The sequence below is a fragment of the Melitaea cinxia genome, chromosome 30 (genome assembly GCF_905220565.1).
Source record: "Melitaea cinxia chromosome 30, ilMelCinx1.1, whole genome shotgun sequence".
Taxonomy (NCBI): domain Eukaryota; kingdom Metazoa; phylum Arthropoda; class Insecta; order Lepidoptera; family Nymphalidae; genus Melitaea; species Melitaea cinxia.
In genome coordinates, this window is record NC_059423.1 from 2,245,878 (window position 1) to 2,258,557 (window position 12,680).

The following is a 12,680-nucleotide window of genomic DNA, read 5'->3' on the forward strand; positions in this document are numbered from 1 at the left end:
CAAGCATGACATTGTCCATAAAAATAGGACAAAACCTTTTATTGTATAACTTAAGATTATATAAATTCATTTGTATAAGATATATTTTAATAATAATAATAATAAGATATATTTTAATATTAGTATAAAAAAAAATAATAATAAGCATGTTATTATAATTTTTTTTTCTCACCCCGGGAGGTGAAGTGTAGTAGTTATAATCCTACGCTAAGTATCTATTATAAATAACTGTAATCATTATTATAGAGAGCAGTAATAAATCATCCTTGGAACAAGTAAGATGTGTTTAATTACATAACAACTTCCCTACACCTAAGTAGCCTAAGATTTAGTAAATCAATACATATAATAAAAAATGTAACGGGTCGCTGTTTATACATAGAAGATATGAAACGAAATATTATTGGGACCTTTATAACCGCAAATATCACCCTAAACAAGGATTGTTAGGATTTTTGTCTGTTTGTCTGTGCATTTGTGCACGCTAATCTCAGAAACGGTTCATCCGGTTTTGATGTAGTTTTCATTAATATATTGTGGAAAGTTTCGCTTAATATTTAGTGTTTCTTTTATGTCAATCGGTTCATAAATAAAAACGTTATGCCAATTTAAAGAATCACGTTGAACATGTAAATACCCAAACGACGGTGCTTATAATCCAAAATAATCCAAAAGATATATCCAAAAAAATGCTGTTCAAAGTCACTATTCCACGCGGACGAAGTCGCGGGCACAGCTAGTAAAAACTAAATACTATTTGCCTACTAAATATTCTAGTTGCAACATTACAGGCATTAAATTCTACAGCAACACATTTTGCGGCATTGTGCATTTGTTTTTGTATTGTTTCTTTGTTGATTAGTGTTTTTTCGTGAACCGTTTGATACCGGAGATGGGCATAACTGTTACAACATTGTTTTTTATAATTAACTGTAGTCACTGACGTACAAATACATATCTGTACCATATTATTTGTTCTAAATAGTTTTTTTTTTTTGCTCATTGATGACGATACGATCCCCGCTCACGACAGACATTTGTATTGGGCATATAGTTTGTCGTTGTTTGGGCGTTTGTGCTTGTGTACTGTGTTTCCTGACCTTGAAACAGGGGTAAATCCTACTGGGGGTGAGTGTGAAGCGTTTTTTATGTTTATTATTGCACATTGGATTGTAGTATTAAGGTATCTTAATAACACTATTTTATAATATCCGTTTTTTTTATTTTGAAATATAGCTTGTAACTGAGACAAAGAGTGATAAGAAGAGGAGGATAAACATGAAAAATTAAAGAATAATTAGGAATAAGAGAAAAAGTAATAAGGGTTTCAGAGCTAGGTAAAATCGTTGATTAGTCACTATATTATGTTTTTGTATTACTACAAATAATTAAATAAATATTACTTACATTTAACAGACCGCATTTTCCATTTCCATTGTACTTCTGCAAGAAGACTCTTTGGACTGATTCAGCATAGTCATTCTCAACACCGACACCATTTCCTTGAGATACGGAGAAACCTTGACCCTGACGTATGTTCTGGCCGAATCCTTGTGACACTAAGAGTCCTTGTCCACGACTCACGTACTGACCTTGTCCTTGGGACAAATATTGTCCCTGACCTTGGGACACCAATTGACCTTCTCCTTGTGAAACAAGTTGCCCCTGTCCCTGCGATACGTATTGGCCTTGTCCTTGACGTACTCCTTGCCCAAATCCTTGTGACACAATCGCTCCTTGTCCCTGGGATGTGTACTGTCCTTGCCCTTGGCGTATGCCAGTACCGAATCCTTGGGATACTAAGGTTCCTTGTCCTTGTGAAATCAATGCGCCTTGTCCTTGATTACCAAAAGCTCCTCCTCCTTGAGAAACTAGAGCGCCTCCTCCTTGAGACACTACAGCACCTCCTCCTTGAGAAACATACGCTCCTTGTCCCTGGGATGTGTACTGTCCTTGCCCTTGGCGTATGCCAGTACCGAATCCTTGGGATACTAAGGTTCCTTGTCCTTGTGAAATCAATGCGCCTTGTCCTTGATTACCAGAAGCTCCTCCTCCTTGAGAAACTAGAGCGCCTCCTCCTTGAGACACTACAGCACCTCCTCCTTGAGAAACATACGCTCCTTGTCCCTGAGTACCTAAAGTGCCCACTCCTTGAGAAACCAAAGCTCCTCCTCCTTGAGAAACATACGCTCCTTGTCCTTGAGTGCCTAAAGCTCCCACTCCTTGAGAAACATACGCTCCTTGCCCTTGAGTACCTAAAGATCCCGCTCCTTGAGAAACCAGAGCTCCTCCTCCTTGAGAAACATATGCTCCTTGTCCTTGAGTACCTAAAGCGCCCACCCCTTGAGAAACCAAAGTTCCCTGTCCTTGATTGCCAATGACTCCAGCTCCTTGAGAAACGAATGTTCCTTGTCCTTTCTTAATACCAAATCCTTGACCTCCAATCACTCCGATGCCTTGTCCTTGGATACCTTTCTGACCAACTCCGAATTGAGTCTGTACACCCTGTTAATAAGAAATTAATTTTGAAAATTTGTTTAAAAGCTATTTATTATCAAACGTTTGAAAATTAATCGATAATATCCGCTTATTTAAATGTTAATAACGCGCTAAACGTTTTATTAATTTAATATTAGATAATAAGCAGCATGTTATGCTAATTGCTACATAAATAAATGATATAATTTTATTTAAATAATTTGATTAATTAACAAAATGTATACACAACATTTTAAATTATTCGATAATTTTTATAATGTACTCTTTTATTTGGCATAAATTAGATATGTTACGACTTAGCTTAACAAGAGAAAAACGCGTACCACTATAATAAGAAGAAAAGTTAGTGTATATAATTGTGCTTACTCGCAAACGAAAAAAACCGACTTCAATTACATCGACAAGTACAACGTAAGTAGACGAAAAAAATTAACAAACGCACTAGTCGTCACTATAATTTTCGAGGGTTTCCCTCGATTTCTCTGGGATTCCATCATCAGATCCTGGTTTCCTTATCATGGTACCATACTTGGGATATCTCCTTTCCAACAAAAAAACAAATTATTAAAATCGGTTCATAAATGACGAAGTTATCCCTGAACATACATATATATACGGTCGAATTTAGTAACTTCCTCCTTTTTTGAAGTCGGCTAAAAATCATAAGTAAGATTTGATCTCTTTATAAAGTCGATTGGAAAGCTGTCATCCTCAGCTCAAATAAGTATGTCACTACTCTTTTTAACACGATTTTCGCAAACTTTGTCAAATTTAAAATGTTTTTTTTTTGGTTATTTCCATTACACGTAATGATATTTTGAGAGAAAATATTTTTTTTACCTGTCCGGCAATTCCAAATTGTCCTTTGGAGCCTTGTGCGTACGCTCCCTGTCCTTGTTTGATAACTTGACCCTTTCCTTGGGATATAATTGTACCTTGACCCTTCTGGCCGTATTGTCCTCGAGAGTATGCAGTATTCACTTGGGATCCTGAGCCGATTTGACCTGTTTATAATATATTTAGTTTTAGACGAATATATTTAAGAATACACTTTCAAATATTATTGAGTTACATAGGTTATAAACTTTAGAAATATCTATACAAATAAATAAAATTAGAATGTCTGTTTATAATATTAAAATAACCGCTTTTTACCAAAATGCATATGGATGTATACACGGTATATATACCAAAATAATATTTTTTGCAATTTTTGTCTGTCTGTCTGTTTATCTGTTTGTTCCGGCTAATCTCTTAAACGGTTGGACCGATTTTGACGGCACTTTAACTGGCAGATAGCTGATGTAATACGGAATAACATAGGCTACTTTTATTTTATTTTTAGAACTCTGCGAACTGAACAATAACTTTTTTGTAAAATTCTACGCAGACGAAGTCGCGGGCACGGCTAGTTATAAAATGAAAATGGAACCCAAATAATACATGATATGCAAAAACTTTTTGAAGTACATATTAAAACATTAAGGAATATGTCTAAAAAAGTAAAGAAACTTTTGCGTCAAGTAGAGTAGAAAAGGGCTAACCTTGTCCAATAACACCGATTTGTCCTTGACCACCCTGGCTGTACTGTCCTTGACCTCCAATTCCGAATTGACCTTGACCTCCGACGCCAAACTGACCTTTTTGTGGGAAGGGAGTAGGAGTGGGTGTTGGGAAACCTGGAGTCACTTGGTTTGGTCCGAATGGAGTTGCGGTTGGTTTTTCCGTTCTGTTGACAAATAAATGAGATCAAAACCATTTTTCATAAGAAACACTAGTGTGGTTACGTTACTTTATCTCCGTAATATTTGACTTCCGTTAATATTCCGTTTATATCCTCAATCTCTACTTTGAGCTTTAAACCATGAAAGACCGAAGAAAGAAGAATAATACAGGCAAAAGAAAGATACGGGAAAATTAAATTATTTTCTGAAATACAATCACTATCATATTTGTCTGTCTATTAGCTTCTTTGCTTAAAATTGCGCCACTGCAAAAATACTAAGTTTGTATCAGGAATTGAGCCACAAAATTTATTTAAGTACATCTATTAATATTTTTTTTATTTTTTTGACTTTCACAGACATCTTCTGCACCAACTTTCAGCTACACGGAGCAAAAGGCCTATACCCAGTAACGGGATGTTACAGGCTAAACCAATCAACAAAAGTTTTAACAATATTATAATTAGCTATAAGTACTTGCCTGAAATTGTTCAAAAGCACGGAACCGGTGACCGGAGGTCTGGCTGTGACAGTAGGGCGGATATTGTTCGAACTACCACGGCTGTCTGGCACGTACTTGCCATCGTTACCACCGAACACGCCGGGCACCCACTTGCCGAGCTGGTTCGTAGGCCATGGGTCAGTGTAGTAGGGATCACGGCAGCACTTGCCAATACGACCAGTTTCGAGGTCTCTGCAGTCCTGGGGATAAAGTTTTATTATTAATATTTATGCCACTAGGATGTTAAACAAGTGTTCGGTTCGCTTGATGGCAAGCGGATATCGTAGCCTATGGAAGTATGCAGCACAAGGAGTATTGCAAGTGCGTTGGCAACCCTATTCCCAACCTACCCAAGAAGCTCTGCCAACTTTACTCACCACAGGAACACAACACTGACTATTTGAGAGCAGTATTATTTAGCTGTGATCTGTAAATTTGAGGTGTGTGCTTACTTTCTCAATAAGGATGCTCCAAATTTTTGATCAAGATATTTCCCACTATGCCCGTGCTTGTGCGTGTGCGTGTGTGTATGTGTATCTCGATAGATTGTACAATATATATTATGACAACAAAGGCAACTAACATTAGTATTTTTTATCAGACCATCTAAATATGTGCAAGAATGAGCGATTGTAAGCCTACATGTAATTCACTAATTCATTTGGAATAATGGCTTGTAACAGTGCCAATATGCAAACATGGTTTTGTCAATGCGGTCGAGATTACAACCTCAATAGAATATTTAAGATCGTAAAAATAGTATGTTAAAATAGTTGGTTAACATTTTAATAGATAATTATTAAATAGTTTCATATAAAGGAAATTGAATGAGTAGAATACCGTATTGTCCAAATTCCAGTTATTTCTATTTTCAAAATTTAGAACTTCTAAAGATAATAAATAATTTCAAACCCATTAGTCTACCTCCCCATTAGTTTATTATAATGAAATAAGTTTTTTGGATTTTATCGCGGTTAAATAAGTTTTTTAGATGCCCGACGTTTCGGATACTTTACTGCAACCATAGTCATGGGGAATGGGGTGTTATGTTGAATTTAATAAACCGCGATTAAATCCGAAAAAATCGTTTCATTATAATAACTAGGTTTTCTTTTCCTGTATCAGAAGTAAGTATATTTTTTTTTAATTTTATTTACTTTAACATCCTTTGTGAAAATGACTTATAACTATGATTTTTTTAAAGTGCAATAAAGATATGCATATGCATATTATTTGAGAATGTTGAATATATAAAAGTTTAACTTTAATTTTAAAATAATGTTTTAATTATGCAATTTTTACGTCGTTAATAATTATGAGAAGACATCATTTCGTCATTATCCTCGTTAATAAGTCAATAAACTTTATAAAAATTATATGAAGGTTAAAATCTTCCGACAGTTATAAAATGGAGGTTTAATATTTTTAACGTCCGTGACTGTTGTGAATGCCATCCCTATCATATATCTTAGCTTAGGTATTTTTTAAACGTTTTTTTATGTTCGACCCCCCTTTTATTTTTCAAAGTTTAGTCGACTTATTACTTGGCTAAAATATAAATCTATGACCAGTCTTTGTGTTAATAAATTACTAATTCTTAAACAATAAAATTGTGTAGTAGCCACAGCAGTCGATAATATGACTAGACCGAATAATTATAATGATATTAAAGAAACGCCTTAAATTCAACGGTCCCAGTAGTTCCTATGTTAAAATGTGCTTACTGTCTCGGGGTCTATGAAACACACGATTTTTACACAAACGCCTAGATTATGACAAACATTTTTATCATCCATACAAAACTTTGTCATAAGTGAACATCGAACCGGCATACAAAAAAGTTTTTAAAAATAATAGGTATTCAGTCACGTTGAGAATCTCCTTTCTAAGTAAGTAGGTTTGAAGTTAAATATTCAACATTTCAAACCCTAATTCTTGTAATATAGGTTATTCGGTAAATGGTGTTTACTTTCCTTATTTGAATTAGGTACGTAAAATACATTGTAATCTTCGCAAATAGCCTTATTTGTACAAAAACACTTTCAATAACCACATACTTGGAATACAAACATACTTGGAATATGAGAAATAAGGAAAAACCGAGAGTTAATTAATTTTAACAACTAGAATAAAAAAAATTGAGCCCTTAAACAATATGAAAGGAATAAAAGATATAAAATAATATATATAAAAATAAAGGATATAAAAAGGAACCCGTGACCATGGTCGCTGTAACGTATCCGAAACGTCGGGCATCTAAAAAAACTTAATAAACTTCATTATATTATGAAATGATATGTATAAATTGACAGTTTTTTTTTTAAAGTAACTATACTCTGTTTTATTCCGATTCTTCTCTGCTGAATTCACATTTCAAATCAATGGCTACAGTTAATTTAAAAATAGAACTCATCATTGACTACAGTTAATTTATTAAATACACTGGTTTTATTTTTATAATTTGTGAAACGATTTGAAAGTTCACTTCAGCCTGTAATATCCCACTGCTGGGCATAGGCCTCTTTCCCCATGTAGGAGAAGGATCGGAGCCTAATCTACCACGCTGCTCCAACGGATTGGCGGGTATATTCCCTACTATGAGTAACGATGCTACCAGGTGTACGTGATAATGACCGGGACTGACGGCGACGGCTCAACGTGCTCTCCGAATTCAATGGTTTTAAGGTGCTCTAGCTTTAACAATGCTCTCGATATAATTACAATCTGTAACGACTCAAAAGAGCTCTTGTATCAATTAAGCACAAACCTTTTTTTATAGAGCGAAAATATTTCACCTAACCTAAAAGGTTACATTCGATACATTCAAAATTGTACCTGAACGATAAAGATCAACAAACTATTACTTTTTTTAGGGAAAAACCAACTCGTTAGCAACACCGCTCACGTCAAAAAAAAAATCATCATTTTATGTAGATTACTAAACGTATAATTGGTTGTTCTCCTCACGTCAGGTGACATCATTGAATAAACAGATCCGTCGATTTTAAAATACAACATTATTTGCATAAACTACCAGTTTGTTCCAGCTTGATTCGAATTTTTAAATTCTATATTTTCTAATGATTAGTTTTGTAAAATAAAACGTGTATAACGAGGATGACTTCATATGTTTTGACGTTTTTTGATACTGGTTGAAAACAAATAAAAAAAAACAATTTTGTATTGTCATTATAATCTTCAAAAAAATAATTTTATTTAATGAGAACTACTATCGATTCGGAATGTAGATTTAATTTTGAAAAATCAGCAAGAAACTCTGTAGTTAATTTAAAAAAAAAAAAACCTGTCAATCACAACAAGTCATAATTATCTTACATGAAATACAGCGGCACTAAGAACCACACATCTTTGTCACTAACATAATCTGTGCTTTAACTATTAAATATATCTTTATATAAAAACTTAAATGACTTCCTAGTTATTTTATAATCGCTCTATACATATATGGTACGACTAAAAGCTATAACTTTTCATAGCCTATAATTTTGTTATTAATCAACGATTTTAATTTTATAAAAATATTTTTAAGGCAATCAGTAGATCCTATTTAAACGTCTTTATCTCAGAAACAAAATGTATAGTAAGAGAGACGAACTTCACCTATCTGCTTAATGGATGAAAATTTATATTTATATAACTATATTAGAAAAATAATCGCGAAAGTGTTGACTAAAAATTCCTAGCAAGACTATATTTAATTCTAAATTGAAAAACGAGTTTCAATAATGAATTTTATACCTACCGACTGTATCGTTGGGTTGTCTTTTATTTTCCTGGCATAACTACTGGGTTGGCAGGTATAAACAGGTATAATAATATAGATATATTGTTTTAGTTACTTTCAGCCACATCTATATATATAAAAATGAATGTTTGTCTCTATGTCCTTTAAAGAATCGTAAACTATGCATTTGATCATGTCATGATCTTCAGCAAAGTGTTGTGCATGAGCCTACAAAGGTTTCTGAGTTGGTATATCTGTGTTTTATACATAAATCTTTCATCAAAATGAACGCTGTGTCATAGAGTCACATGCTCAAAGTCTCGTTGGAATGGCGGTTACCGAATATAATATAGCCTAGCAAGAAAATTTTCAACAAACGCCTTCGTGATTTATCTTTAACATATTAAAGAAGATAATTACTTAATTTTTATCCATTAAGCAGATGGGTGGAGATTACGTCTAGTTCGGATCTTAAACTAGTAGAATATGTTCTAATTGTATTCCGAACTATCTAACTAAAATAATTTGCGATAATCACGCAGTTACTAAGAACTGTTCATTGAATATACTTTTTGCCACTGTAGGTAGCATAATTAATATTTTTCCATAGCATCATTCTATTTTCAAACTATTTTAATCATACTTAATCCATGTAAATAATAAACAGCTATATATTTTTTTATATATATTTTAGTACTTTTTTTCTCAAATTAACGCGGGGAAAAAACCGCGCGACACAGCGATAGTATTCATAAATTGGAATTGGAAATAAATACTTACAGTAAGAGGTACTCTGTAGGCGTCTTGATCTCTGGTCAAAATGACAGTCGTGTTTGAAATTATTCCGTCAGCGGTACAGAACTCAATGGGCGTACATTTCAAGGCAGCGGCACAGCCGACCGGGATGTCAACTGGTAAAGAAATGGTACAAATAAGAACAATAGTTTATTATATACATACATATTATAAAAATATCATATTTATAGCTTAGTTAAAGCTATAAATATCATCATCATTACAGCCTATACAGTCCACTGCTGGACATAGGCCTCCACAAGTTTACGCCAAAAATAACGTGAACTCATGTGTTTTGCGCGTCACCATGCTCACATTAATTAGAGTTAAATAAAAACTTTTAAAAATAGTCTTATATAAAATAAGTTTTAGAAAAAAATATGTATGCGTCAACCCAAAATTCATATTAACATTTTATTTACTGAAATTAATTAATTATTAGGATAATGTCCTTGCTTTTCTAGACAGTCACAGAACTGTCATTCCGCAGGTATTCGAAATAAATCATCTGTATAATAAGCGTTATCCACTATTTTTAAAAAGGTATAAAAAATAAATAGAATTACTTACTTGGTACTGGCACTGGAACTGGGGTGGGTTGTCTGTTTTGGTCCAGATATAAAGAACCTTCCGAGTAATTTGGGTTGGGAACAATAGTTTCTCTGTTAATTGTCTGTTCTCCGAAAGGTGGGAGGTATCCAGGAGCTGCGGTCGATGTAATAGGGGGAGGAAGGTAGGTAGCTTTGGTGATAGGTTTCGGGGTAGTTACGAAGGTTGGAGTAGGGAAAATTGTAGAACTGACAATGTTGGTGCCACTCTTTGGACTGTCCACTGGAGGCAGGTATGGTATTCCAGGTTTCAGGTTGGAACCAATAGCACCAGGGCGGTAAACGCCGTTGTTAACACTACCAGCTGTTAACGAGTCGGTTTCTATGAAATTGGTTTGTCCAGTACCCTTAAAAGCATTTGTGGCAGTGAATTTAGGAGTAGATGGGACCACTGCCGGAGTAAAGCCAACTACGCCTTTGTTTAAAGTTCCAACGTTTGATCCAAAGGCAGTTGAACCAGCTCCGTAAGTGCCTTTTGCAAAAGATGTCGTTCCAGTTGCTCCCAAGCCAACATTTGATCCAAATGAACTCTGTCCAGCATATGAGCCTTGGTTCAAAGTTGAGCCAACTCCAACAGCTGATTGGCTTGTAACGCCCACGATTTCGATCCTGCAGCATATTTCGGTTCTTACGTTGCAGTATTGTTTCTGTAACAAATATTTTTATTGTTAATTACTTTTAAAATGGCATAAGGCTTCTTATATTACAATGAATTCGTATGTTCATAAAAATAAAACTTAGAACCTATTATTGAACCTAGCAATTTATATTACAAAAACCCGTTACTGTCAAACCCCGTTATTTTTTTTTGTATTTAACTAAAAGTCAAAGCGTTGGCGCAACGTTCATAGCACTGGTTTGTGGCTGTTGCGCTGGCGGCTGTGGGTTCGATCCCCGCACATGACAAACATTTGCATTGGCCATATAGATTTTTGGACTGTGTGTTTGTGCAGACCTTGTGGATCTGTGATTTTTTTTAAATTTATTTATTATTTTTCTTTTTATCTCGAAACACCTAGAAAACATATATTTTGGCTACCAGTCAAGATCACTGATAAATGAAAATTTAACTAATAATTAAAAGAAGGTATGCTAATTAGTTGAAAAGCAACATGTTGTTCAAAGTTTAGTAGCACATCCATCATTAGAAACATAACAAGTTATTGTATGTATTGATGGCAGATATATGGCTTTTGTGAATGCAATGTTATTACAAAAGATTGCCTTATGTTTGCATTGTAAACTATTCAAAGTATTCATTATTTTGTATATGTCACCGAACTATTGCGAATATTGTTGCTTTTGTGGTATTTATTGCTAACTGTCAAATTGTTTGCTATTGACTTTGGTATTGTTGATTTTACGTTACAAAATAGTGATAGATGTCACTCGGCTTAGTTACGCCCATTTACTCATTACCAATTAGATCAAGCAAATTAAAACGGCGTGTTCATAATGAACATTTGAAGTAATCTTTTTACACTCTTTAGGGAATCTCTTTAGGGGAATTTGAAGAATCAAGTCGGCCATCGAAAAGGTAGGATCCTCCGACCACACGTGATGTTGTGTCTGGCGGGCTAACGCCCCGACGGTTGTTGTCGGGATTTTGTATATATACTTAATAACTTTGAAAACTCTGATAGCGCGATGTAGCATACGTCAGTTTTCTCTAATTACGTAGTTTGTAGTCGTTCGTATTTCGCGCGATAGATTTCGCCATAACTCTTTTGGGCATTAGACTTTTTTATTTTGGAACTCCTGGATTTGTGTATTGGCGTTTACAGAAAAACAAATATCATATATAAAATTCTCGAGCCGCAGTGTTAGTTAAAATACTCCTTCGAGATGGATGGACCGATTTTTATGAAATTTTGTGTGCGTATCGGGTAGGTCTGAGAATCGGACAATATCTATTTTTCATACTCCTGAGTTATAAGGGGGGGGGGGGGGGATTTAAGGGGGTTAATAACATATATGGCAAAACAACGTTTGCGGGGTCAGCTAGTTTCTTATATATTTTTCTTTTTATATGTAAGCATCGGTTTTTATATTACAAAACATACAAACACATATTACATGGACATAAAAATGACACGATGTTTTAATAGGAAAGTAAATTTTTAATCACAATTTATAAAAATGCATTTATGAAAATTCTTCTAACCTTTATATTCTATACTTTTGAGTTTTTTCTATTTTAAGTAACGTTAAAATTCTTGAAAAGAGTTTCTATTTCTTATTAATTTTTTTTGGAATGTTAATTAATGTGACTTATTTGAAATGTTAATTAGTGTAAATGGTAAATCCGTACTGATTAATAAAGAATAAATAAATAAAATAAATAAAAAAAAAATTAAGGAAATACAGAGTGAGTGAAATAAAAAAACGAGTGTGTCTTAGACCACACGACTGCCATAAAACTTTATATCTTTACTAACTTTATATCTCCGTCTCAACTTTCGATCACACTTTTCGTAACGCTCTCGTCACGCATTCACCACCTTGTCAAAAACGCGCGTGCGTAAAAAAGTTTTACTTCAAAAAATAAGTTACAATTATCACTTTAAAATTCTTCAGCCCCCATTATCATATAAATGCCATGAACATATTCTTGGTCTTTATACTGGGTCACTTCTCAGTCGGTACAGACAATCCTTAAAACATTTTGATTTTTCAAAGAAACATCGCAATTTATACGTCCGAATATTTAATATATAGGCGTTTTAAAATCTCATTAAAATTAAAAGTACAGTATACCCTAAGGGGTAGGCCCATTTTGCAATAACTTAACACATAAATACAGTGGA

At 34.0% G+C, this 12,680-nt stretch overlaps 1 protein-coding gene across 1 annotated transcript in view; it reads right to left on the reverse strand.

Moving 5' to 3' along the window:
• LOC123668089 overlaps positions 1-10,797 on the reverse strand; it is a 31,678-nt gene extending 20,881 nt beyond the window's left edge. The window contains exons 1-7 of the mRNA XM_045601883.1: positions 10,783-10,797; positions 9,836-10,520; positions 9,251-9,381; positions 4,705-4,925; positions 4,044-4,228; positions 3,340-3,503; positions 1,408-2,505 (exon numbers count right to left, since the gene is read on the reverse strand). Coding sequence (XP_045457839.1) covers positions 1,408-2,505; positions 3,340-3,503; positions 4,044-4,228; positions 4,705-4,925; positions 9,251-9,381; positions 9,836-10,520; positions 10,783-10,797 — 2,499 coding nt within the window. The remainder of the gene's footprint in view (positions 1-1,407; positions 2,506-3,339; positions 3,504-4,043; positions 4,229-4,704; positions 4,926-9,250; positions 9,382-9,835; positions 10,521-10,782) is intronic.
• Between the last annotated feature and the right edge of the window lie 1,883 nt (positions 10,798-12,680).